We start from the raw sequence: 27,810 nt of genomic DNA on the forward strand, positions 1-27,810 counted from the left end.
TGCCATAATCTCTTGTGTCCCTCATCTCACCATCGCCCCCAAAGGATTGAGCTCATGTTTGTGTATTTATAATTGCTTGGCAACATCATCTATAAGCACATTTTCGATTTTCATATGATATACTGATCTTGACCCCTCATTGTCTGTAAATTGTTAAACTACTTTTCTGAAATTAAGTATAGAAAGCAGGAATTTCCTTCAACTAGGGGATACAAATATTGAAATCCATGTCCCAAAGAATGTCCTTCTACCCAATCACATTTGACTCGAAGATTAGCTGTTTGTTTTCACCTGTAATATGAGGCTCAAAGTCAAATTTTCTTTGATATGCCTTATGGAATGGATTGCTGACTCAGAACACTACATGTTCTCTGTAGTCTTAGGGCAAAACCTATATTTATGCCATATTTAGGATAAAAGACTTGGTTATTTTGATAAGTAAGCAGAAAGAAATTCCAAGTATCTACCAGACTAATGTGAAATTAAAAAAACACAATACTGAAGGATTCAGCACCAGAGAGAGAGAGAGAGAGACAGACAGAGAGAGACAGACTGACTGACTTACCACTACTATAAAAGTAAGAAATATATTTTAAATGGAAAGGGAGGAATGTAATAAGTTGGAAACCAATATTGTTTAGGCGCCATGGTGTTCATCTCCACCTGCTATTCCTCTACTTGACCAAGGAGAATCCCAAGCAGGATAATCATTATCAAGTATTTCCTGAAAGTCCTCTTAAGGTTGTATCAGATTACACTCTTATTAAGCATAGTCTTCAGGATTTGAGGGAATTATTTGACAAAATATTCTGGAAAGTCCTCCAATGTATTTCATAGTTCCTTTAAAATTCTGTCAACTTCTGGCTAGAATTGCTCAACCATCGATCTCTTGAACCCCAGTGGATAATTTCATTTGCTCCATCACTGAACTATTTCCAAGACTAATGGACAACTTTCAAGTACTTTTCCTATCATGTTCTTGTTATTTATTGTTTGCTTGTTTATTTATTTATTTATTTTTCTATTTCTTATTTGTGGTTTGTTGTCCTTTGCACATTGGTTGTTGGTCTGTCCTGTTGAGTGTGGTCTTTCATTGATTCTGTTGAGTTTCTTGGATTTACTGTAGGCCCACAAGAAAATGAATCGGGGTTGAGTATGGTGACATATGTACTTTGAACTTTAAGAAACAACAGTGAAAATTCAGTATTGATTTGACCCTCTGTCTCAGAAACACATTTTATATGCCTGTCAGCTGTTTACTGTAGGCAACATTGCCACTTGAAGCTTCAACTATCAATGTGGTGTGATCTTAGAATCTAAATTGATTTCATTGGCTATTTGAGAAACAGAACTGGAGTTGAAGCAAGTTATATCCTTGATTCTGAGGAACTGCCTATGAAATAGTATTCTGGGTTTGCCCAGTATCTTATATACGGTAAGAGATATTGATGTATATCATGCTGGAGTTAGGCTAATTAATTAATCTATTCCACAACCCTTGTCACATGTTAATTTAATTGACCTTATATTCTCCCACCTATTCTGCAGCAAATTAAAGCTCAAGTGTTCACATTGCCAATGACCATTGGCATTCTGCAGTAACTGATGTTAGGTCTCCTGCTGTTATAGATATGGCAATTTGAATGAGAATGTAGGTGGTATGTAGTCTGTGAATGACTCCAAAATTGTGACGTGATGAACAATGAAGATGGTTAAGGTCCAATCAGATCCAGTCCAGCTGGAAAAGTGGGCATAGGAATGGCAGCTGGAATTTAACTGGCACGTATGAAGTGATGTATTTTGGGAAGTTAAACCAGGAAAAGTAAATGACAGAGTCCTGTAGAATAGTAAAATAGACATCCAGAAATACAAGTACATAGTTCTCTGCAAGTGACTACACAGGTAGACAAAGTGATGAAAGCATAAGACATTAGTGTATCAAGCACGAGCACTATGCTATCACATTACAGCTCTATAGGAGGTTGGTGAGACTGCGCCTAGAATACTATATGCATTTCCGGTAACCATGCCAGGAAGGATGTGTTTAAGTTGGCAGAGAAGATTTACAAGGATGATACTAGAAGTCAAAGGCTTGAGTTATGAGGAGAGACTGGGTAGACTTTTCCCAGAAGGAGGCAGAGCGATGATGTAGATGTTTATGAAATAACGAAGGTTTAGATAAAGCTGTCACCGTCTTTTTCCCTGGTTAGGGGAGTCTAAAACTTGAGGGCATAGGTTTAAGATGAGAGGGGAAAGTTTGAAGGGACACATTTACCACACAGTGTGAGGTGAGTATACAGAGGACTTGGAAGTCTCAATGGGACTAGCTCAGGAAGGTACTTTGGTTGGCATAGACTTGGCTTTGCCTAGACTTTGGTTGGTTCAAGGACTTGTTTCCAAGTTGTGTGATTGTAAAATCTGTGAATTTAAAACTAACTTCATGAAAACTGGGTTCTTTTTGTTCTTGCATCTTAAACTTATAAAGAATGGTCTTTCCTATTTTGGAAACCATAAAATCAGAAAGGAGTAGAACAGGACAGTTTCAATTTCCGCATCTTGATATAAAACTGCCTTATGGTTATAACAATGTGCAGGCCTGAGATTCCTGAACTCTTCTGCAGATTTGCTGGTCAGGATAGTGCATCCAAAGTATGCTACAGAAATGCAGAATAATCTACATTTCTTCAGGGTTACCAAGGTGTAGAAATTCCCCCGGGCCAGAATTTCCTGCAGTTCTCTTCAACTGATAGGCATCCAGTATCAATCAAGCTTTTTGTCCCACCACATGGAGCGGGAGAAGGAAGCCATAAAAGATCTCTATTCCATTACCATTACCTCCATCTTTTCATACTGATCTGATTGGCTTACTACATAACACAGATGCAGATACCTCATGTCCTCTAGGCCCAGAAGAATGCCCTAAAGTGTTAAGCTTTACGCCTGGTGTTTATTGAGAGCAAAGATTTGTAAAACTACTCATTATTCAGACAGGTATTTGAACCTTTAGATCTCCACTCCCAAGGTGAATGTGTGGGTATGTGGAATACATCTCAGCTATTGCAGGTATTGTGGTTTGTTCATAGAAGATGTTGACCTCAAAGACCTTGGCAATCTGCTGTGGTTTTCTCCTTTTCAATAAGGGTTCTCATCAGGTGGCAATAATAATGAAATCCTGTGACATCAAAGAAGCCGAACAGCAAATAACATTTTAGAATCTCAAGCCATTGTCAGAAAATAATCTTTAATTTGTGATGTTACAGACTGCAGGAAAAATTGGAACATACAAAAGTTTAAGGTAGAAATTGAAGTACTAAAGCATAATAAATTTCCCAGTTCTGCTGTAGTGCCCTGTTAGTAGCAGAATTAAACATGTATTCCTTATTACGAATGGAAATGCAGCAAAACTTTATAATTAGTAAGCTTAAAAATAAAGGATAAGAATTTATAAAGAAATTAATGGAATTTGGAAATCTTTATAAAGAAATGAAGGTTTTTAGAACTAGAGTAGTTGTTAGGCAGTAACTATGGAGCTCTGTTGTTCTCTGTGCTTGCACAGTTCCTGGGCTTGTCTGGGAAAGATGCCTTGGGAAGGAGAATGGTTGTTGACACATTCAAGAGTGGACTTAGGGTATTGCAGTGAGAAGATTGAGGGTTTTATAATGATAAACTCAATTGTAACTGCTGACAACAACAGGGAGAGGGAGCTTTGAATATTTTCTGTAAATTTTATTCATTTTATTTCTGAAGAAACTTGACAGTAGCAGAATAGAAAAACACAACTGTAGTGCAGCTTATGTAGGGTTCAATGGTAGCATTCATCCCAACCTCACCTTAATGATGCTGAACTGCGCTGCTAGTAACGAGAATGAGCTATAGTATATTCTGAGCTTTCAACCTTTATCCAAGGGTAAATCAGCTAAAGTCTGTGAATAAAATATATTCGCATAGTTCATTATTTTATACAGATAATCCTCCTCACAAGCAAGATCTCATCTGAGATCACCTCAAGGTCACTTTTTAAAATACTGTGTTAAAAGATGCCAGCCAGTAAAGCAATATGGAAATGTCTAAATTAATTGTGTCAAACAAGAAAGATTTCACAGCACTGTCGTATCTTGACCATCCTAACCATTGTGTCTGAAGTTTGAAAGCATAATTAATAAATTTCCCAGATTTGCTGTAGTGCCCTGTTAGTAGCATAATTAAACATGTATTCCTTATTACAAATGGAAATGCAGCAAAGCTTTATAATTAGTGAGCATTATAGAAGCTCAGTGAACTGAATTGAGTAAGAAAATTAGATTCCAAGTTCTTCCTCCACCAGTGTGATTGTGCTGTATATTGTATGCCTATTTTCGTTTATTGATGCAATAATTCAGTGTTTCTCATCTCACCTGGTCTTCCTGTCAAGGTAAACACAGTTCCATAACCCTCTGGCCATTTAATTTTGCTTATATGTGACAATACTACAGTTGTAATCAAAGAGGAGAGCATTGCAAATGTTTTATAAGGGAAAGTCTGAACATAATAGTTGTTTTGAAAATAACCTCCAGGATAGTGGATAATAGGTGGCAAATGGAAAAGGGGTTCGCCTCCAGTAATCCTGAGCAATGCCCCTATCAAAACTCCTGTGACAAATCCAAGCCTATTCACGCATGGAACATACAGAGCACAAACGAGCTGTGGAAAAATGACAGCATACACTATGTCAGCACTTAATACATAAAGGCCATAAATGGTGTTAGTGAAGAGAGCAAGGACAGTGGCTAGTACTGTCACCAGAAGGACTGAGGTTTTCATCACGTACAGGATTTCCTTCTCTGAGGCCTGAAAATAAGAAGAAAATGGGCACTATGAGAAAGCGGTCTCTGTGAAAATATAGGAGAATGTATCAGACATTTGACTTTCAAACACAAGAGAGTCATAATGAAAGGTTTTGGCTCAAAATGTTGACTGTTTATTCCCTTCCAGAGATGCCACCTGACTTGCTGAGTACCTCTACTATGTAGTGTGATGCAACTTTCTGAATGTTACCAATGTGACAAGCCCTGCCTATTAAAATAGAGCTTAGCTAAGCAGAGCAGATGCCTGAGCACAATTACTTGGCTAGATCCACTTTATAACAAAGGGTTTAATGAAAAATGTCATCCATGCATAACACATTTATGCTTCTTGGAATCATACAGATACAATAGAAAAATGATGATGAGCATGAAACAAAAACAGTGAATGCTGAAAACCCTCAACTGTTTAGGCAGTATTTGAAAAGAGAACCCACTGTTGGGTTTCAACCAAAATGTTGATATCTCTTTCACCTCACAGACACTGCTCGATCCACTGAGCTCCTCCAGCCGAGTAATGCTCTGGATTCCAGTCTTTGCAGTTTTCTGTGTCTATGGAGTTAACGCAATCAGGTTCAACACCTTTCGTCAGAAATCAGTAGGAAGATGAAGAAAATGTCTCATAATTGTAATGTTTTTAAGAGTAATTCAGGCAGTGGAATGCTCCTCCTGTGAGATGGGGGATTTCAGGGTACTTAACAGTCTCCCTGATCAGTTAACCCAACTTCAGGTTTCTGGATCATCGTGATCCCTTCTGGGGAAGATGACCTGCACAAAATGGATACTTACACCTGAACCCGAGAGGGACCAATATCCTTGTAGGCAGGTTTGCTGTGCTGTTGAAAGGGTTTAAACTGAGTTGGCAGGGGGGTGGGAACTGGAGAGATAGGGCTGAGTCTACAAGTCACTACAGTGTGTAGTGAGACTGAGAAAGTACGGGCAGATGGGGCAAAATTGCAGTCAGTAGGCTGCGGGGGCAGTCAAAAAGAGTGAGTGAAAGACTGAACATGTTATCTTCGAATGCACACAGTATACAGAACAAGGGAGATGATCTTGTAAACACAAGGAATTCTGCAGATGCTGGAAATTCAAGCAAAACACATCAAAGTTGCCGGTGAACGCAGCAGGCCAGGCAACATCCTGGCCTGCTGCGTTCACCAGCAACTTTGATATGATCTTGTAGCACAGTCACATAATTGGCAGGTATGATTTGGCCATCACTGAGATGTGGCTGAAAAAAGATCATAGTTGGGAGCTTAACATCCAAGGATAACCATGTATTGAAAGGTCAGGCAAATAGGCAGGGGGTTGAGGTAGCATTTGGTTAAAAATGAAATCAAATCCTTACAGAGGTGACATAGGTTAGGAAGGTGTAGAATCATTGTGGGTAGAATTAACAAATGTCAAGGGTAAAAAGACCCTGATGGGAGTTATATACAGGCCCCTGAACAGCAGCTAGGATGTGGGATATAAATTACTACGGGAGATAGAAAAGGTGTTTAATAAGAGCAATGTTACGATAGACATGGGGGGATTTCAAAATGCAGGTAGACTGGTAAAATCAGGTTGGTGCTGTATTCCAAGACAGGGAATTTTTGTACAATGCCTATGAGATGTCTTTTTAGAGCAGCTTGTGGTTGAGCCCACTAGGGGAAAGACAATTCTGGACTGAGTGTTGTATAATGAACCAGATTTGATTAGGAAGATAAAGTTAAAGTAACCCTTGAGAGGCAGTGATCATAATATGATAGAATTCACCCTGCAGTTTGAGAGGGAGAAGATAAAGTCAGATGAGTCAGTATTACAGTGGAGTAAAGGGAACTACAGAAGCATGAGAGAGGAGCTGGCCAAAATTGATTGGAAGGGAACACTCGCAGGGATGATGGCAGAACAGCAATGGCTGAAGTTTCTGGGAGCAATTTAGAATGTGCAGGATACATCCTAAAGGTGAAGAAGTATTCTAAAGGGAGGATGAGACAACCGTGGTTGATGAGGGAAGTCAAAGACAGCATAAAAGCAAAAGAGAGGGCATATAATATAGTAAAATTTAGTAGGAAATTAAAGGATTCGGAAGCTTTTAAAAGCCAACATAAGGCAACTAAAAAAAAACCCATAAGGGGAGAAAAGATGAAACACAAAGGTAAGCTAGCCAAAAATATCAAAAAAGATACCAAAAGCTTTCAGAAATATAAAGAATAAAACAGAGGCAAGAGTGAATATTGGACCATTAGAAAATGACAGTGGAGAGGTAGTAATGGGAGACAAAATGGCAGACAAACTTAATAATTTGCATCAGTCTTTACTGTGGAAGACACTAGCAATATACCTGTATTTTGAGTGTCAGGGGGCAGAAGTGAGTGTAGTTGCTATTACTGAGGAGAAGGTCTTGGGAAGATGAAATGTCTGAAGGTAGGTAGGTCACTTGGACCAGATGGACTACACCCCAGGGTTCTGAAAGACGTAGCTAAAGCTGATATTAGTAATGATCTTTCAAGAATTACTAGATTCTGGAATGGTTCCAGACAATTAGAAAATTACAAATGTCATTCCACTCTTTAACAAGGGAGGGAGGCAGAAAAAGGAAATTTCAGGCCAGTTCGCCTGACTTCAGTGGTTGGGAAGGTGTTGGAGTCCATTATTAAGGATAAAGTTTCGGTGCTTGGAGGCGCGTGATAAAGTAGGCCAGATCTGCATGGTTTGCTTAAGGGGAAATCCTGCCTGACAAATCTGTTGGGACTCTTTGAGGAAATAACAGGCAGGTTAGACAAAGGAGAGTCAGTCGATGTTGTTTACTTCGATTTTCAGAAGGCCTTTGACAAGGTGCTGCACATGAGGCTGCTTAACAAGGTAACAGCCCATGATATTACAGGAAAGATACTAGCATGGATAGAGCAGTAGTTGATTGGCAGGAGGCAAAGAGTTGGAAAATACAGGGGGGAGGTGCTCTGGTTGGCTGTTGGTGACAAGTGCTGTTCTGCAGGTGTCAGTAAAGGGACCACTTCTATTCACATGATATGACAACTTGGATGATGGAATTGACAGCTTTGTGGCCAGGTTTGCAGATGATACAAAGATAGGTGGAGGGACAGGTAGTGTTGAGGGAGCAGGGAGTCTGCAAAAGGGTTTGGACAGATTGGGAGAATGGACAAAGAATTGGCAGGTGGAGTATAACGTAGGGAAGTGTATGGTCATGCACTTTGGTAGAAGGAATTAAGGTGTAGACTATTTTCTAAATGGGGAGAAAGTTCAAAAATCAGAGGTGCAAAAGACTTGGGAGTCCTTGTGTAAGATTCCCTAAAGGTTAACTTGCAGGTTGAGTCGGTGGTAAGGAAGGCAAATGCAATGTTAGCATTCATTTCCAGAGGACTAGAATATAAGAGCAAGGATGTAATGCTGGGGGTTTATAAAGGCACTGGTCAAACTGCATTTGGAGTATTGTAAGCAGTTTCAGGTCCCTTATCTAAGAAAAGAAGTGCTGGCAATGGAGAGGGTCCAGGGGTCTTGCAAGAATGATTCCAGAAATAAAAGGGTTAACATATGAGGAGCATTTAATAGCCTGTACTCACAGGAGTTTAGAAGAATGAGGGGGGATCTCATTGAAACCCATTGAATATTGAAAGGCCTAGACAAGTGGATGTACAGAGGATGTTTCCTATAGTGGTTAAGTCTAAGACCACAGGGCACAGCCTCAGAATAAAGGGATGTCCATTTGGAACAGAGATGAGAAGAATTTCTTTAGCCAGAGTGTGGGAAATCTGAGGAATTCATTGCCACGAATGGCTATGGAAGCCAAGTTATTGAGTATATTTAAAGCAGTTGTTGATAGGTTCTTGGTCAACAGGTCATCAAAGGTTACCATAAGACCATAGACTATAAACTATAAGCTATAGGAGCAGAATTAGGCCATTTGGTCCAACAAGTCTGCTTCACCATTTCATCATGGCTGATCCACTTTCCCTCTCAGCCCCATATAGTCTCTTGCCTTCTCCCTGTATCCCTTCGTGTCGTGACTAATCAAGAATCTATTCACCACTCTCTGGCTAAAGAAATTCCTACTCCTCTCCATTCTAAATGGATGCCCCACTATTCTGAGGCTGTGCCCTTTGGTCTTAGTCTCTCCCACCATAGGAAACTTCCTCTCCATATCCTCTCTGTCGAGGCCTTCCAAAATTCAATAGGTTTCAATGAAGTCACCTCTCATTCTCCTGATTTCCAGTGAGTAGAGGCCCAGAGCCATCAAACACTCCTCATCTGACAAGCCTTTTAGCCCTGGAATCATTTTTGTGAACCTCCTTTGAACCCTTTCCAATGTCAGCACACCCTTTCTCAGATAAAGGGCCTAAAACTACTCACAATACTCCAAGTGAGGCCTCACCAGTGCTTTATAAAGCCTCAACATTACATCCTTGCTTTTATATTGTAATTCCCTCGAAATGAATGCTAACATCGCATTTGCCTTCCTCACCATTGACTCAACCTGCATATTAATCTTTAGGGAATCCTGCACAAGGACAATCTTGGCACCTCAGATTTTTGAATTCTCTCTTCATTTAGAAAATAGTCTACGCTTATATTTCTTCTGCTAAAGTGTGTGACTATACACTTCCCAACACTCTTTCATCTGCCACTTCTTTGACCCTTCTTCTAATCTGTCTAAGTCCTTCTGTAGTCTCTCTACTTCCTCAAAGCTACTTGCTCCTCCACCCATCTTTGTATCGTCTGCAAACTTAGCCATAGAGCCATCAATTCCATCATCCAAATCATTGACATATAATGTAAAAAGAAGTGGTCCCAACACAGACCCCAGTGGAACATCAGTAGTATCTGGCAGCCAACCAGAAAAGGCTCAGTTTTTTCCCATTCCTTGCCTCCTGCCAATCAACCACTGCTCTATACGTGCTAGTGTCTTTCCTGTAATATCACGGGCTCTTATCTTGTTAAGCAGCCTCATGTGTGGCACCTTGACAAAGGCCTTCTGAAAATCCAAGTACACAACATCCACTGATTCTCCTTTACCTGTCTTGCTTGTTATTTCTTCAAAAGAATTCCAGCAGATTTGTCAGGCAAGATATTCCCTTAAGGAAACCATGCTGACTATGGCCTATTTTATCAAGTGCCTCTAAGTATCCCGAAACAACATCCTTATTAATCAACTGCATCATCTTCCTAACCACTCAGACTAACTATTATATACCCTGTCTTTGGCTTTATGTTGGCTTTGACTTCTCTTGTTAGTCGTCGTTGTTTCATCTTTCCTTTAGAATACTTCTTCCTCTTTGGAATCCATATATCCTGCACCTTCCAAATTGTTCCCAGAAATTCCAGCTATTGCTGCTTCGCCGTCATCCCTGCCAAACAATTTTAGCCAGCTCCTCTCTCATGCATCTGTAATTCCCTTTACTCCATTCCAAACAGATACATCAGACTTTTTCTTTTATTTCTCAAATTGCAGGGTGAATTTGATCATATTATAATCACTGACCCTAAGGGTTCCTTCACCTCTAATCAATTCCAGTTCATTGCACAACACCCAATTCAGAATAGCTAATCCTCTAGTTGGCTCAACCACGAGCTACTCCAAAAAGCCATCTCATAGGCATTATAGAAATTCCCCCTCTTGGGGTGCAGCACCAACCTGGTTTTCCCAAACTACCTGCATATTGAAAGCCCCCATGATTATCGTAACATTGCCCTTTAACATGCATTTTCTATCTCCCATTGTAATTTGTAGACCACATCTTTACTACTGTTCAGGGAACTGCACATAACTCCCAAAAGGGTCTTTTTACCCTTGCAGTTCTTTAGTTCTACCCAAAACAATTCAAAACCTTCCAATCCTATGTCACTTCTTTCTAATGATTTGATTTAATCTTTTTCCCCAAGGGAGTCACGCCACCCCTCTGCCTACCCGCTTGCCCTTTCGATACAATGTATATCCTTGGATGTTAAGCTCCCAGCTATAATCTTCTTTCAGCCATAATTCAGTGATGCCTACATAATCATACATGCCAATCTATAACTGTGCTACAAGTTCATCTACCTTATTTAGTGCATTCAAATATATCACCTTCAGTTCTGTATTCACCTTTTTCAAATTTGTCCACCATTTACATTGCAACTTATCAATTTTGCCCTGTCATCAGTCTCTTCTTGCTAGCAGTCTCACTACACATTGCCTCTGTTTGTAAACCAACTACCTCATCCCCAGCACTATCACTCTGGTTCCCAACCCCCTGACAAATTCGTTTAAAACCCTCCTGAACAGCTATAGCAAACCTGCCTGCAAGGATATTGGTCCCTCTCTGGTTCAAGTGTAACCCGTCCCTTTTGTACTGGGGAGAAGGCAGACAAGTGGGGTTGAGAGGAATAATAAATCAGCCATGAGGGAATAGCAGAGCATACTCGATGGGCCAAATGGCCTAATTCTGCTCCTATGTTCTACACGGTCTGATTAATTTTGTCCTCACTGATCTTCCCTCACCCTTTGCCATTTAAAGCCAGCATGTTTATTTCTCTTTCCTAGTTCTGATGATGGGTCTTTGACCTGAAACACTAATTTGCTTTCTCTTTCCACAAATACTGCATGAGCTTCTGGAACGTTCTGTTTTCAGATTTGCGCTATCTGTATTTTGTTTCTGATGTTCAGTGAAAAGTGGAACTAGACCGAACATGATGAGATCTGTGAAGAACTGAGAACAGTGGAAGAGGATTGTTACCGCTTAGGAGGCCAGTCTGTTTGTAGCGACTCCAATCCCTGTATGATCCCTATGTTATTTTTCCCTGAAGCACTTGTCTAGTTCCTTTTTGAAGTCCCGATTGACTTTGTTTCCAGCACTTTTATTATGAAGGCATTCCAGATTTAAGCCACTCTGTGTAAAACATCAATTTTCTCACATCTCCCAACAGCACTCTCCCATTTACCTTTTGCCCTTTTGATCTTTATCCTCTGCAGCCTCAAGCAACTGCTAGTAAGATCAGGATTGAATAATGTGTGCAGAGCAATATGCGGCAGTGTTTCCACTTAAAGCCGGCATGGTTTGGTTGACAAAATTGCCTTGAATTTTGTCTTTTAAGCAATCTGATTTTTTTAATGTAACAGTTGTCTGTAAACTTTTTCCGACACTTATTTTCTTCCCCCAATCCTCCTGCATTTCCAAAACTCATTTATAAAGTACAGTGCCTTCACTATGCTGCCCCCCTCCCCCGGATCTCTAACCACTAAGTGCTACTAAACTGAAGTTGGAATTCGACCAAATGAGGCAGGCCAGATGGATGTGGTCTGCAGCCAAGATAATTACTTTGGACCACCTCATATCACCCACTGCATTCAGACTACAGTGCAAGCTGGCCAGTAATATGACCTTGGCAATGAACTTTGGCCACTCTGGAGACTATTTCAGGGCAAATATCTGCCAAACTGCTTCTAATTCTTGGATACTGTACTTGCACTGAACTGTCAAGTGACTGGCAGAATCAGCTTGGAGATCCGATGACATGCTCCTTTGTTCACTATTACTTCCAATAGACAAATGACAGCATTATAAAATTTATTGCAGCTTAACATTTTGGTTGGGTAATTTGAGGATTATGCACGTGGTCTAGGTGATGCTTGGGCACTTTCTTGAAAGTGCATGAATATGTCAGCAGCATAATGTGTATGACATCTATTTTATAAACCTGTACATTCTCATTCTGATGGGCTCTGCGGCCCAGTCTATCCTGGGCCCAACATATTGATGCAGTTTTTTATATTTTATTGGGAGTCTTGGTATGACAGCAAAGATCTCACACATTTCTACAGATGTACCATGGAGAGCATTCTAACTGGTTGCCTCGCTGTCTGGTATGGAGGGCTTACACGCTACAGAAAAAAACTGCAGTAAGTTGCAAACACAGCCAGCTAGCCGCCTCAGCATTGAGGACATCTTCAAAAAGTGATGCCTCAAAAAGGTGGCACCCATCATTAAGGACCACCATTACCCAGGACATGCCCTCCTCTCATTTCTACCATCAAGGAGGAGTAGGGGAGCCTCAAGACACACACTCAATGTTTCAGGAGCTGCTCCTTCCCCTCTCCCATCAGATTTCCGACGGATAATGAACCCATGTATACTACCTCACTACTTTTTTCTTTTTTTCCCTCTCTTTTTGCATGATGTATTTAATTTATTTAAAAAATACATTTCTTATTGTTACTTATAGCTTTTTTAATATTACGTATTGCAATGTACTGCAGCTGCAAAACAACAAATTTCACGACATATAAAACCTGTGATATTAAACCTGATTCTGATTCGGATGGTGTAAAGACAAAAGCTGAGTGATTATTAGTGCTCGCCTGCAGGGAACAGTGGCTGTAGATCACACAGTGCTTGGACGGTAATGAGTCATACATTCTCTTTTACCTGGGGAATTGTCAGGGCTGGTAAATTACCTGACATACCAACAGTCATTGAACAGAGCATTGGAATGTGATATTCCCCAAGGGCCTGCGTTCCTGTTGTTCCTGGGGTCCTGAACACTTTCTCAGTATGCCCAGGGATCTGTGTGAGACTCCTGTACAGGACGATGGCTCAAAACATTGGAAGTGTTTGGGAGCTTGCAGCAGATAACCATAAAGGGTTAATATAAAGTACATTAATATTTGAAAAGGGGCACCCTTTTATATTTAAACTCTGATCCTTGGTTTGCGATTCTGGGAGGAGCTGTTGAGAAAACGTTGGGTGTAACTCCTGTGCATTCTGGGGCCACTCAGCTCTCACTATTCATTGAATGGTGGAGGAAGTGGATGTCAAGATGGTGGACAGAGAACTGAATGAAGCAGCCTGCACTCCACTTACTGCCACCTCGGGGGAGATGAAAATCACCTTCGACCTTGGCAGTATGCCTGCAAAGAAGAACATTTCTGAAACCTCTCTACCCTTTCTTGATCTAGCAGTCTCCATAGCAGGAGATAAACTATCACTGACATTATATCACACAGCTACCTAGATTAGACCTTCTCTCATCCTATCTCTTGTAAATATGGCATTCCTTTCTCTCAGTTTCACCATCCCTGGCACAACTGTTCTCAAGATAAACCTTTCCACTCCAAAACATCTGAGATGTCTTCCTTTCTTAGACATATTATTGATAAAGGTATAAAAGATAAAGGTTAGCTTTATTTGTCACACGTGTAGCGAAACATCAAAGCATATCGTGAATTGCATGATTTGTGTCAAATCAGATCAGTGAGGATTTTATATGATAGGCAGCCCCGCAAGTGTCACCACACTTGGGGCGTTAACATAGCATACCCACAACTTATTAATCCTAACTCAAACATCTTCGGAACGTGGGTGGAAACTGGAGCACCCGGAGGTCACGGGAGCATGTATAATTACAGACAGTGATGGGAGTTGAACACAATCATTGATAGCTGGTCAGCACCATGAAGCGATGCACTAACCGCTACTCTACTGTGCCATTGTTGCAATAAGAAGAAGATGTTGTGAAGGCTTTCTTCTGCATAGGTAGACCACTGGATATTACTGGATGTCCCTGCATTAACGTGCCAGAAGCACAGAAGATCCAGAGGGAAAACTACAGATCCTGAGACTCAGTGTATGTTCCTGACTTTTCTTTGTGGTTAACTCTTTGCTGAAATTGAATTGTGTATTGTACAAAAAGGTGGGACAATGCAATCCAATTTCTAAGCACATATCTCTAGCATGTGGGCACACAGGCTTGATCATTAATGTTACCTTTGGTCTGAGAATTTTCCGATAAATGTTATAGGTGAACATGGAACTGGATGAAAGGAGACAGGAGTCTGTTGAAGACATGACAGCAGCAGCAATGGCGCCGATTCCAAAAATAGAAATGTAACGCGGGCACAAATATTGGAGGACTATCGGCAGGATCATAGAAGCCTCCCCCATTTCGAAAGGAGACTTGGCACCATAAGAGGTTTGATTCCAGTCTGAAACAAAGAGGAGAGAGAAGTACTCAAAATGAGAACATTGTCCGCCCTGAGCAATCAGTGTACCTGAAGATGAGCTTTATTTGTCACATGTACATCAGAACATACAGTGAAAGGTGTCACTGGAGTCAATGACCAACATAGTCTAAGGATGCGCTGGGGGCAGCCAGCAAGTGTCTCCACACTGCCGATGCCAACATAGCCTGTCCAGAATTTACTAACCCTAACCCTAGCTGTACATCTTTGGAATGTGCGAGGAAACCAGAGCACCTGGAGGAAACTCACGCAGTCAGGGAGAGGATGTACAAACACCTTACAGGCAGCGGTGGAATCAAACCTGGGCCAAGAGGCCTCCAATGGTCGGGGTCAATCATGGATGTTGTGTTGTGTCTCAGTGCTCAAGCCAGGGCAGAACAGTATGCAGAGCAAGCTGCTGCCCATGTCGCAGGCTCCCCCTCTCCACGCAGCTGCCGAACCCAAAGGAACAGCAGAGACCAATACAATTTGGTACCAGCGGCATTGCAGGAGTTGCCAGTCAGTGTTGAACTTAACATAGGACTGCCTTAGGGACTCCAGCTCCGGAGTTTTCCTGGATGTTTACTCCTGAAATCTTCCCCATGACTGTGTATAGCTGCAGGGCTGTGGAGGTTGAGATCAGAGTTTTCCTTCTCCTGGATGAGCTGCCTACAATGGCCGATGAGCCCCAACTGCCTGAAGCGACTGGTTTTAAGGCATCAGTAACCCTCCTTTGCTCCTTCTCCTGTCAGTGGAAAAGGTTCTGCCGGCCTTAGTAGCTCAGCCAGACACGAAGGCCGGGAGCTGGACTTGTTGTCAGAGGCTGCTTGAGACACGTGGCATTCGGAGCATTTAATAGGTAGTGGAAGCTTGTCCCTATCACCCCCACCACACCCAACACCCCTGTCCCCTGGCTCTGATAACCTTAAGGAACCAACCCAGTTCACTAGCACTATATAGCATTACAGTAGAAGGTTGAGGGGGGACTTGATAGAGGTATTTAAAATTATGAGGGGGATAGATAGAGTTGACGTGGATAGGCTTTTTCCATTAAGAGTGGGGGAGATTCAAACCTCTATCAAGTCCCCCCTCAACCTTCTACACTCCAAAGAATAAAGACCCAACTTGTTCAACCTTTCTCTGTAACATCGGTGATGAAACCCAGGTACCATTCTAGTAAATCTTCTCTGTACTCTCTCTATTTTGTTGACATCTTTCCTATAATTCGGTGACCATAACTGTACACAATACTCCAAATTTGGCCTCACCAATGCCTTGTACAATTTCAACATTACATCCCAACTCCTATACTCAATGCTCTGATTTAGATTCCACCATAGAAGCTGGCCAATTTAAATTCAGGTAACTGAATAAATCTGTAATTCAAAAGACTAAGCTCATTTTAGTCACAGGAACCATGAAATAGTGGATCATTTAAAAACCGCCTGTCTCACTGATGCCTTTAAGGGGGAGAATCTGTGGAAGTCATTTTCACAGATGGCTGTGAAGGCCAAGTCGTTGGGTATATTTAAAGTGGAGGTTGATAGGTTCTTGATTAATAAAAGTGTTAAAGCTATGGGGAGAAGGCATGAGAGGGATTATAAATCAGCTAGGATGGAATGGCAGAACAGACTCGATGGGTCGAATAGCCTAATTCTGCTCCTATGTCTTATAGTCTTATGGTTTTATGGAAGCTGCCATGTACAATCCAAACCATGGGTGAGGCTAACCTATATTTCTGACCAGAAGTCATATCACCAACATCATATTGACCATTTTCTTATTCGTACGCTGTATCTGCTTTCAACTCTGCTTCAGACCCACCAACCTTGATTACTTTTAACTGCCTCCTCAGTTCAGGGGAAATCAAGGAAATGCAAGAAATGAATGAATGATCCCAATATTGCCATTTTGTCTGTTTAGTCCTTTCTATACAATGACAGACTGGAAATAAGTGGAACCTCTTGCAATAATACCCCACTTGTTTTACTGTGTCACATATTACCACTTCATCCTCCAGGGTACTGTGGCAAGTGACATATCTCCAGCTTGTGATGATTGCACGCCTTCAGCCTACTGTCTGGTAAATGTTTATCACACAAACTGTGGACGTGATTCATGTAATTTCGAAGCCTGCTGCCCTAGAATGAAAGTCTTGAGCAAATTGCCAAAGGAATGTACACAAGCCTTCATTCCAGTTTGTAAGCCGAGCAGGTAAATATTCTGGGTTGCTAAATTAGCTGACAAGCTGCAACAAAACTTTTCTGTAACATTGTTCAGCTGTAGCATCAATGGATTGATCTCAGCCACACCCTCTTCCCCACCAATTCTTTTGCCCTATTGACTTATAAATGGACAGACGTGAGGACCTGATCCACACATGCACACACACACCCACATCCCCTCTATAAACACACACACACACACAAACACACAGAGTTCAAGAACAAAAACATTCAAAGACAGCTTTTACCTTTCAACCATTAGGCTCCTGAACCAACGTGGATAACTTCACTCACCTCAACACTGAAATGATTCCACAACCTGTGGACTGACTTTCAAGGATCTATAACTCACATCCTCAGTATTATTTATTTATTAATTATTATTTTTTTTCAGCTCAAGCTGGTAAAACCTGAGGTACAGGCATAGCCAAGCACGCTCATTTGTCAATTGCTGGGAACTTTCGGACTGTTCTAGTGGTGTTTAGCATTGTGGCTTTCTGGAGATTTACATAGATATTAAGGTGCAGCCCTAATTGTGTAGAACCTTTGGGATGACACCATTTGCAGCTATTACTATCAAGACAATGTATACCTTGTTCATGTTCCAAAGTCTTTCAATTTCCTCTTTTAATTCAGCATAGTTCTGGTGTTTTTCATTTATGCATTTCTGCAATTATGTGTGTTTGAGATGGATGTATCTATTAAGTTATTCTTGCTTGTTTATCCTGTATTATTATATCCAGACAGTTATTACGGATTGTCCTTTCTGTAATAACGGATCAGTCATAATATAATTTGTAGGACTCTGACCCTAAAGCTGGATCAGGCTTGTATTTATAGCAAGGAATGATTTCATTTATGAGTTTGTATTTTAAAGCAAGCTTTTGATAAATGATGTTTGCCTTTTGATTGTGGCTGTGTAATAATCAGATTGAGCTAAACTGCTATAGGATCCTGTAATGTGTCGGATTGTCTCTGATTTTTCTCAGCATTTTCTACATTTATCATCTTGAATTTGCTTGTCTTTTATGACATATTTTTTGTGTTAATCACTCATTCCTGTATTCCCACAAGAAACCATAATTATTATTATTATTTGTGTTTTTTTATATTTGCACAGTTTGGCTTCTTTTACAAATTGGTTGTTTGACAGTCTTTGTGAGTGTGTAGTATTTCTTTGTCTTTCTGTGAAAACTTGTAAGAAAATGAATCTCAGGGTCATATATGGTAGCAGATACATATTTTGATAATAAATTTACTTTGAACTCTGTGCGCACACACACACTGAACAACCTAGCTCTGGTGGATGGGTGCTTTGTCATTCTACTGGAGCTTGTACATGTTTCTGAACGGATGTACCTGTGGAAGCTGCAACTGAGCCAATCAGGACTGAAGGAACGCCCATAATACAACCACCGAATGCTCCTGCTATTGATAATATTTGAGCACTTTTTGATGATGAAGCAGCCAGCACACGTTGAAAATAGGCTTGCCACGGTATTCCACCCAACACCTGCAAAATTAAATTTCAATCTATCTGGAAATATTACATTAATAGTGATTTGTCTGGTGAGACCAAAAGCATTCTAATGTACTAAAGAAGTAGAAGATTCAGGTGGAGTACATTAATTACGGTTTAAAGTACATTTTCGTATATCATTAGGAACAGTGTGTAAAATCAGACAGAAAAGATTTACTATTAAAATAATAAAGTGCATTGGAACTACATTACAAACAAGAGAAAACCTGCAGATGCTGGAAGTATAAACTCTGGAGGGTACTCAGCAGGCCAAGCAGCATCTATGGGGAATAAAACACAGTCGACGTTTTGGGACGAAACCCTTCAGCAGAACTGGAGTTAAAAAAGCTGAGGAGTAGATTTGAAAGGTGGGGGGAGGGGAGAGAGAAGCATCAGGTGATAGGTGAAACTTGGAGGGGGAGGGATGAAGCAAAGAGCTAGGAAGCTAGTGCTCTCAGGATGAGGCTTTTCATTCTAGATTCCTCTGCCTCCGCTGAATCTGCTCTCAGGATGAGGCGTTTCATTCTAGAACGAAGGTGTCCTCCTTTTTCAAAGAAAGGGGCTTCCCTTCCTCCACCATCAACGCTGCCCTCAACCGCGTCTCTTCCATGTCCGCTCTTACCCCCATCCTCCCACCACACTACCAGGGATAGGGTTCCCACCAGCCTCTGCATCCAGCATATAATTCTCCAAAACTTCTGCCACCACCAAACACATCTTGCCCTCCACCCCACTTCCTGCTTTCTGCAGGGATTGCTCCTTTTGTCCCTCCCCACTGATCTCCCTCCTGACACTTACCTTTGCAAGCGGAACAAGTGCTACACCTGCTCCTACACCTCTTCCCTCATTATCATTCAGGGCCCCAGACAGTCCTTCCAGGTGAGGCGACACTTCACCTGCGAGTCTGTTGGGGTCATAAACTGTATTCAGTGCTCCTGGTGTGGCCACTTGTATATTGGTGAGACCCGACGTAGATTGGGAGACTGTTTCGCCAGAACAAGTGGGACCTCCCAGTGGCCACCCATTTTAATTCCACTTCCCATTCCCGTTCGTGATAAGGCAACACTTAGGTTGGAGGAACAAGGCCTTATATCCCATTTGGATAGCTTCCAACCTGATGGCATGAACGTTGATTTCTCAAACTTCCAGGAATGCCTCACTTACCCCACCCCCACCCCACCCCCCCATCACCATTTCCCATCCCCTTTCCCTCTCTCATGTTATCTCCTTGCTCGTCCATCACTTCCCTCTGGTGCTCCTCTCCCCTTTTTTTCTCTCTTCCATGGCTTTCTGTCTCTTTCACTTATCAAATTCCTAACTCTTTGATTGATCCCTCCCCCTCCAAGTTTCCCCTATCACCTGGTGTTTCTCTCTCCTCCCCCACCTTTCAAATCTATTCCTCAGCTTTTTTTCCTTCAGTCCTGCTGAAGGGTTTCAGCCCAAAATGTTGACTGTGTTTTTATTCCATAGATGCTGCCTGGCCAGTTGAGTACCCTCCAGAGTTTTGTGTGTGTTGCTTGGGATTACATTAATTAAAATTGTTTTGAATTATTGTTTAGAACAGCTTTCATACAATTTACTTATAAATTACGACCAAGCCAGAATAAAAGTAACTTACTGTGCTTTTGTTCTCAATTTCCCTTGTGTGGCACAGAACCTATTAGAATGGATCATTCTTCACAAAGATGTAGATTGCATATTTTTTCCCCCAGATGTTATAAAACTCTAGTCTGGCCATATCAAGAGTGGTTATTTCTGGTTGCCCCACTATATAGGAAGGATGTCGAGGCTTTGGAGAGAGTGCAGAAGAGCTTTACCAGGATACTGGCTGGATTAGAGGTCAAGAGGTTGGACAAACTTGGGTTGTTTTCTCTGGAGCTGCAGAGGCTGAAGGGAGGGCCAACAGAGGTTCATAAGATTATGAGAGGCATAGACAGAGTAGACAGGCAGGATCTTTTTCCCAGGGTTGAAATGTCTAATACCAGAGGGAATGTGTATAATGTGAGAGATGGTTAGTTCAAAGTAGATGTGAGGGACAAGTATTTTTACACAGTGGTGCACTGACTGGGGTGGTGGTAGAGGCAGATATATAGGGGACTTCTTAGAGACGTTTAGATAGTCTTAAAAAAAAGATCTTTCTTGTGCGCGGGTGGTGGGTTTGATGTTTCTCTCTGAAAACTTTCATGGTTTTTCTTTGTTTTGTGGCTATCTGGAGAAGATGAAGTTGTATTAGGGGTTCATACTTTGATAATCAGTGAACCTTTGAATGTGAGGAAAGTGGAAGGACATGCACATCGTGTAAGGAGAAGAGAGTAGTTTAGTCGGCTATTTGATTTCTAATATAATTGGTTCAGCACAATATTGTGAGCCGAAGGGCCTGTTCCTGTGCTGTACTGTTCTATGTTTCAAAATATGTTTCTTCACCAATTTATGAACAGTTCTAATGTATGTAACAGTGCAAATGATACATCTAGAAATCAATTTACAATGAAAAACTGTGACTAAGCTATAACGAAGAGACATTATTTTCTTCTCTCGGAGAATGCCAAAGCAGAATTTAAATAGGTAGCTGGCCGGTCACTTATTTGGTCACTAATCTGCAACTTTCAATTATACCACATAAAACAGTGAGTTTCACATTTAAAATGGAAAATTTGATTCTTACCATTATAAAAAGATTATCTATCCATCTTCCAATAAATATCTCATCAATTTTGCCTAGCCAGGGCTTCTGATAGACCTCCTTAACTGCTGTGATTTTGAGGCTTGTAACAGCTTGATTTTGAATTGTGAAAGGAACAGCGAGCCACTGAAAGAAAGAACATGTTTTGCAATTATCCACTCGTGCATCTTAGTGTGAATACAGTAAGAGCCTGTTCAATACCTGTGGCTGGAGAATTTGTTCAGCTTTCAGTCGAGTATTTAGTTCTGTCATTTGGCCTATTCATTAAGTTATTGTCCAGATCTGACGGTTGATCCTTAACCCAAACACTAACCCATATTCTGCATTCTTTTATTCCTTGTCCCTGTACTTCCTTGATACACAATGTTTTTTTCTGTATTCAGATGTGACAGTCCATTTACATGTCCTCACACTCTATGGATGCCGATGTGTTTCTGACCTAATTTTCATTTAAGATTTTCAGCATTCATTGCTGAATTATTTCAATAATTTGATGCATTCATTTACATTTCCTTATGACTGAGAAAGAGGACATTTGGTCCATCAAATCTATGCTGACACTCAGCAATCCCATCAATCCAATTCACCCACTTATTTTCCTGCAACTCTTTCCTTCCCCCAAGTCCATTAACACACTTTTGAGTTTCTCAATCTGGATAGTTTATGTTGGTGGCCAACTAATCTACCAATAACCTGACTGTATTGGTGAAAGTATCCTGGCTGGTTGCATCATGATATGGCACATAAATGCAAGAAGCTGCGGAGGTAACTAATAAAGTGACCACTGAATGTAATTTGAGATCTTCTGCAGTTGTAGAGCATCCACTTCCCGGGTCGAAGTGTTGCCCATTCAGAGGTACGCTTCTGCACGTCACTGTTGTAGCGCATGGTTAGTGGAGTTACTGTCACCTTCCTGTCAGCTTGAACCAGTCTGGCTAGTCTCGTCTGACCTCTCTCATTAAAAAGGCAATTTCACCCACCGGACTGCTGATCACTGGGTTTCTTTTTTCACACCATTCTCTATAAACTGTAGAGAATGTTGTGCATGAAAATTCTAGATCAGCAGTTTCTGAAATACTCAATCCACCACATCTGGCATCAACAGCCATTCCACGGTTAAAGTCACTTAGATCATAATTCTTTCCCGTTCTGATGGTTGGTCTAAACACAATCTCTTGACCGTGTCTGCATGCTTTTATGCATTGAGTTGCTGCCACATGATTGGCTGATTAGATATTTGCATTAACGGGCAGGTGTACAGGCTTATCTAATAAAGTGGCCTCTGAATGTATACCTCTCATAAATTTGTATACCTGAATAATCCCAGTTTATTACAATCATTATCCGAACAATCAAAAAAACCTCAATTTGATGGAAATCTAAAATTAAAAATGAACAGAAATGCTAGAATATTCACCAAGTCAGGCTGCCTCTGTAAGAAGAGAAACAACACTAACATTTTAGGTCGAACACCTTTTCTTCCTCCCAGTCCTGAGGAAGTGTCTTTGACCTAAAGCATTAGATCTTTTACTCTTCCCACAGATCCAGCCTGACCAGCAGAGTATTGCCCTCATTTTCTGCTCTTAATTATAATCCACGGTTGAATTGGTAACAAACGTTAAATAATGTGAGCCAGCTGCATTGGACTTTGAGGTGAGTGGTCCCAAGTTCAAATCCGGCTGGCTTCCTGCACGCTTTCCATCCATGCTGGGTTGAGCGTCGAGCTAACAACTTGGCCTCGTGAAAAAAAAACTTGCTAAGTAAACGGCAAGGTTGCCACCAAAAGGCGCGGACAGAAACAACAACGATGAAGTAATGTTGACGTTACTCTTTTAAAAATATGGCCAAAGTATTGAAAACTTTAGTTAACCAGTGATATGCTAACAATATTAGAGATGCTCAAACTCACCAAACCAAAGAAGATGCATCCTAACTGAACAACATCAGTATATGCCACAGAGTACAGACCTCCAAGTAAAGTGTATATCATTGCTACACAGGCTGAGATCGCCATTGATAGATCCTTGTTCAGGTCCAACATGACACTGGAAGTTGTACCTATTTAAGAAGGAAAAATTGAAATTTAGCCTTCAACAACGTTAATGTTTATGGAGAAACCTTCAAGGTCCTTACAACTCATGTTCTGTTTTATTTACTTATTTGTTTATTTGTTAGTTGATTTATCTATCTATTTATATATTGCCAATCCTGTACCAGGTTGGTTAAATTACTCTGGGAGACAATAGTCCCTTGGTCAAATTGACCTTGAGTGTCAGGGAGGAAATACAGGAGCCCGAAGACCCAAACTCAATGTTTTAGGAACAACTTCTTCCTCTCTGCCATCAGACTTCTGAATTCTCCAAGAACCCTACCTCATTATTCCCCTTTTGCACTATTTATTTATTTTTATTAGAACTTATAGTAATTTGTACTGCTGCTGCAAAACAGCAAACTTCTCCGTTTACGTCAGTGACAGTAAAAGTGATTCTGACTGCGGTGGAGGAATCACAGAAATCACGCTCTATTGCGACTTCCTTTATTTATTTGTTTAGAGATGCAGGGCAGAACAAGCCCAAGGAGCCGTCCCACCCAGCAAGCCGCCTATCTAACTCAGCCTAATCAAAGCACAATTTACAACGATCAATTAACCTACCAACCAGTATGTTTTTGGACTGTGGGAGGAAACAGCAGTACTGGAGGAAACCCACAGAGTCACGGGGAGAACGTACAAACTCCTACAGGCGGCGCTGGAATTGAACTCTGAGCCCTGGTGCCCAGGGCTTTATTAGCATTGCTACACTACTGTGGTGCCCCAACTGGTAACAGTAGGTGCCTGTCTCAGTGTTTAAATATCCACAACCTGCAGGTTAAAAAGATGAATTGGATGGTTAACACAGCATGCTTTATGATTTTGGTAATGCATACTGCATCATCTTCCTAGCTGTTTAAAAATCATTTAATTTGTGGGCATTGCAGTGGAGCAGCAGATAGTGTTGTGCAGCACAGTTCCAGCAAACTGGACTTGATCCTGACATCCAGCGCTATCTGGGTGGTGTCTGAGTTTTCCCTGTGACCACATGGGTTTCCATCAGCTGCTCTAGTTTCATCCCACATCCTGCAGACATGGCCAGTAGTTTAGTTGACCCTTCTGTAGGTGCACTGTGGGAGCATTCTAACTGGTTGCATCAGTGTCTGGTATGGAGGGGGTCACTGCACAGGATCGATAAAAGCCGCAGTAAATTGTAAACTCAGCCAACTCTTTCATGGGAACCAGCCTCCCCAGCATCAAAGACACGTTGAAAAAGCAATGCTTCAAGAAGGTGGCATCCATCACAAAGGGCCCCCGTCACTCGAAGGGCTGAATGGTCTACTTCTGCACCTATTGTCTATCGTCTATTGTCTATTGTCACTCAGGACGTGCCCTCTTCTCGTTGCTACCATCAAGGAGGAGATACAGAAGCTTGAAGACAGACACTCAACATTTCATGAACAACGTCTTCCCCTTCACCATCAGATTTCTGAATGGACAATGAATCCATGAATACTACCTCACTATATTTTGCTCTCTTTTTGATCTACTTATTTAATTTAATTTTTTATATAGACAGTAATGTGCAAAAGTCTTAGGCACACTGGATTTGTTTATATGGTTTCAGATGATATGGTTTCAACCGAGCCCTGATCTCAACATCATGAAGGCTGTCTGGGATTATCCGGGGAGACAGAGACAAGAGAGACAGACAAAGTCTGCAGAAGAACTGTGGCAAGTTCTCCAAGATACTTGGGACAACCTACCCTCACATTTTCTTATAAATCTGCACGACAGTGTAACTAAGAGAATTGATACAGTTTAAAATCAAAGGGTGGTCACACCAAATATTGAATTGATTTTTTACTGTTTACTGCTCTTTATAGTAATTTTTTTGATATATGTATACTTTTCAATTCATTATTTTTGAAAGCATTTTCACTTTACTGAATATTTTTAAACGTGCCTAATACTTTTGCACAATACTGTATACTTTTTATTGTAATTTATAGGTTTTTGTATGATCAAGTATTACAATGTACTGCTGCCACAAAACAACAAATTTCAATATATACACCAGTGATATTAAGCCTGATTCTGAGAAGCAGGGTGGAGTTGAGTGCATGTGAAAGAAAATAGCGAATAAATGGTGGAATGAGATTAATTGATTGATTGTTCTGTTAAAATTCATAACACATTACACATTCAACCATTGTTCATTCAATTAGTTTTCCTTATACCATAAAGTTAAATATAATCTAATACCTCAGTTGGGTGCTGGGGTGGAGATACATCTCTACCAAAGGTCACCCTCGGGCAAGGTGTATCACCTGCTTAGCTCCCTCCCCCCCCCCCCCCACACCCGATCAGGGTCACATGAAGCCATGGGAGCAGGTGGTGGATGGTTGTATGAGCAGCTGGGGCATATCACGGATCCTGGTTATGTGACCACTGACACCAGGCAGGCAATCTCTGAAGAGTATTGATAATGGCTGGGGGGGGGGGGGGTCATCCATCTTGTAAAGATACTGCCCTGGAGAAGGCAATGGCAAATCACTTCTGTAGAGAAATTTGCCAAAAAGCAATCATGGTCATGGAAAGTCCATGATTGTCCACATCATACGACCTGGCGCATAATAATGATGATGAAAACTTCAGCTGGACCTTAGGGAGGCATATGATTGGCTAGAATATAAAAACAAAGGAGCTTCACTCTTAGCTTACTGGGCCACGTAACTGGAAACTTGTCAAGATTTTACGATAAAGACACGTTGAGAGGTATCAAGGAAATTTAATCAGTGTGAGAGCGGTCTAAGAGGTCTAAATACAATTTACATTCAGAAGATGCAAAAAGGACCTCAAAATGTGAAAAACGTTCCTTTGTACCCAATCAGATCTTCAGCATTCCAGATGGCCAAATGGAAATCCTATGTTTAGATAATATTTGCGAAGTGGAGTAATGGCTTTACATTAAACTGTGGATTTCTAGATAACATTCCAATATTTTCAGTGAAAGTGCTTAACCTGGAATTGGCAACTATGGTCACATTTGAGTGCTGGGTACAGTCCAAAACGAAGACATCCACGAGTTCCCTCACCGAGATCCAATATGCAGATGGCAACAGTGTTGCAGCTCTTTCAGAAAACCACCTACAACAGATTCTGACTGCCTTCAACCGTGCATACACAAAACTTGGACTTACCATCAATTCCAAGAAGACTCAGATCATCTATCAACCGTCACCAATTGAGACAAATCGGATAGAACAATCAATTCAACTTGGCAAAACAACCCTGGAAAACGTGAAACACTTTCCGTATCTTGGAAGTCACCTCTCCTCCAATGTCGACCTTAATGGCAAGATCCAACATTGTTTTAAATGCGCTGGAACAGCTTTTGGACATCTCCGAAGAAGATTCTTTCATGATCATGACATCCGAACAGACACCAAAATGTTAGTGTACAAAGCAGTGGTAATCCCAACACTCCTGTATGCATCAGAAACCTGGACAACATACCGATGATATCTGAAGGCATTTGAAAAGTTCCATGAACACTGTTTTTGAAACATCTTAAATATCAGCTGGGAAGATAGAAGAACCAACATCAGTGTGCTAAATGAAGCAAAAACAACAAGCATTGAAGCCTACGTCATCAAGAACCAACTAAGATGGAGTGGTCATGTTGTTCGGATGAAAGACGAATGCCTGCCGAAACAAATCTTCTGCTCCCAGCTTAAGGAAGGCAAACGTAAAAGAGGCGGACAACAGAAGAGATTCAAAGATGTCTTAAAAGCCAACATGAAGAAATGTAAACAACAGGAATTCTGCAGATGCTGGAAGTTCAAGCAACACACATAAAAGTTGCTGATGGACGCAGGAGGCCAGGCAGCATCTCTAGGAAGAGGTACAGTCGATGTTTCAGGCTGAGACCCTTCGTCAGGACTAACTGAAGGAAGAGTGAGTAAGGGATTTGAAAGTTGGAGGGGAAGGGGGAGATCCAAAATGATAGGAGAAGACAGGAGGGGGAGGGATGGAGCCAAGAGCTGGACAGGTGATAGGCAAAAGGGATACGAAAGGATCATGGGACAGGAGGTCCGGGAAGAAAGACAAGGGGGGGGGGGACCCAGAGGATGGGCAAGGGGTATATTCAGAGCGACAGAGGGAGAAAAAGGAGAGTGAGAGAAAGAATGTGTGTATAAAAATAAGTAACAGATGGGATACGAGGGGGAGGTGGGGCATTAGCGGAAGTTAGAGAAGTCGATGTTCATGCCATCAGGTTGGAGGCTACCCAGACGGAATATAAGATGTTGTTCCTCCAACCTGAGTGTGGCTTCATCTTTACAGTAGAGGAGGCCGTGGATAGACATGTCAGAATGGGAATGGGATGTGGAATTAAAATGTGTGGCCACTGGGAGATCCTGCTTTCTCTGTCAGACAGAGCGTAGGTGTTCAGCAAAGCGGTCTCCCAGTCTGTGTTGGGTCTCGCCAATATATAAAAGGCCACATCGGGAGTACCGGACGCAGTATATCACCC

At 41.3% G+C, this 27,810-nt stretch overlaps 1 protein-coding gene across 1 annotated transcript in view; it reads right to left on the minus strand.

The window, feature by feature from the left end:
* Positions 1-3,464: 3,464 nt before the first annotated feature.
* LOC140200695 (high-affinity choline transporter 1-like) overlaps positions 3,465-27,810 on the minus strand; it is a 42,940-nt gene continuing 18,594 nt past the window's right edge. The window contains exons 5-9 of the mRNA XM_072264273.1: positions 23,154-23,302; positions 21,227-21,370; positions 18,402-18,555; positions 14,585-14,802; positions 3,465-4,827 (exon numbers count right to left, since the gene is read on the minus strand). Of these exons, the coding sequence (XP_072120374.1) occupies positions 4,360-4,827; positions 14,585-14,802; positions 18,402-18,555; positions 21,227-21,370; positions 23,154-23,302 (1,133 nt within the window). The 3' untranslated portion in view covers positions 3,465-4,359. The remainder of the gene's footprint in view (positions 4,828-14,584; positions 14,803-18,401; positions 18,556-21,226; positions 21,371-23,153; positions 23,303-27,810) is intronic.

Source organism: Mobula birostris, chromosome 7 (genome assembly GCF_030028105.1).
Source record: "Mobula birostris isolate sMobBir1 chromosome 7, sMobBir1.hap1, whole genome shotgun sequence".
Taxonomy (NCBI): Eukaryota; Metazoa; Chordata; class Chondrichthyes; order Myliobatiformes; family Myliobatidae; genus Mobula; species Mobula birostris.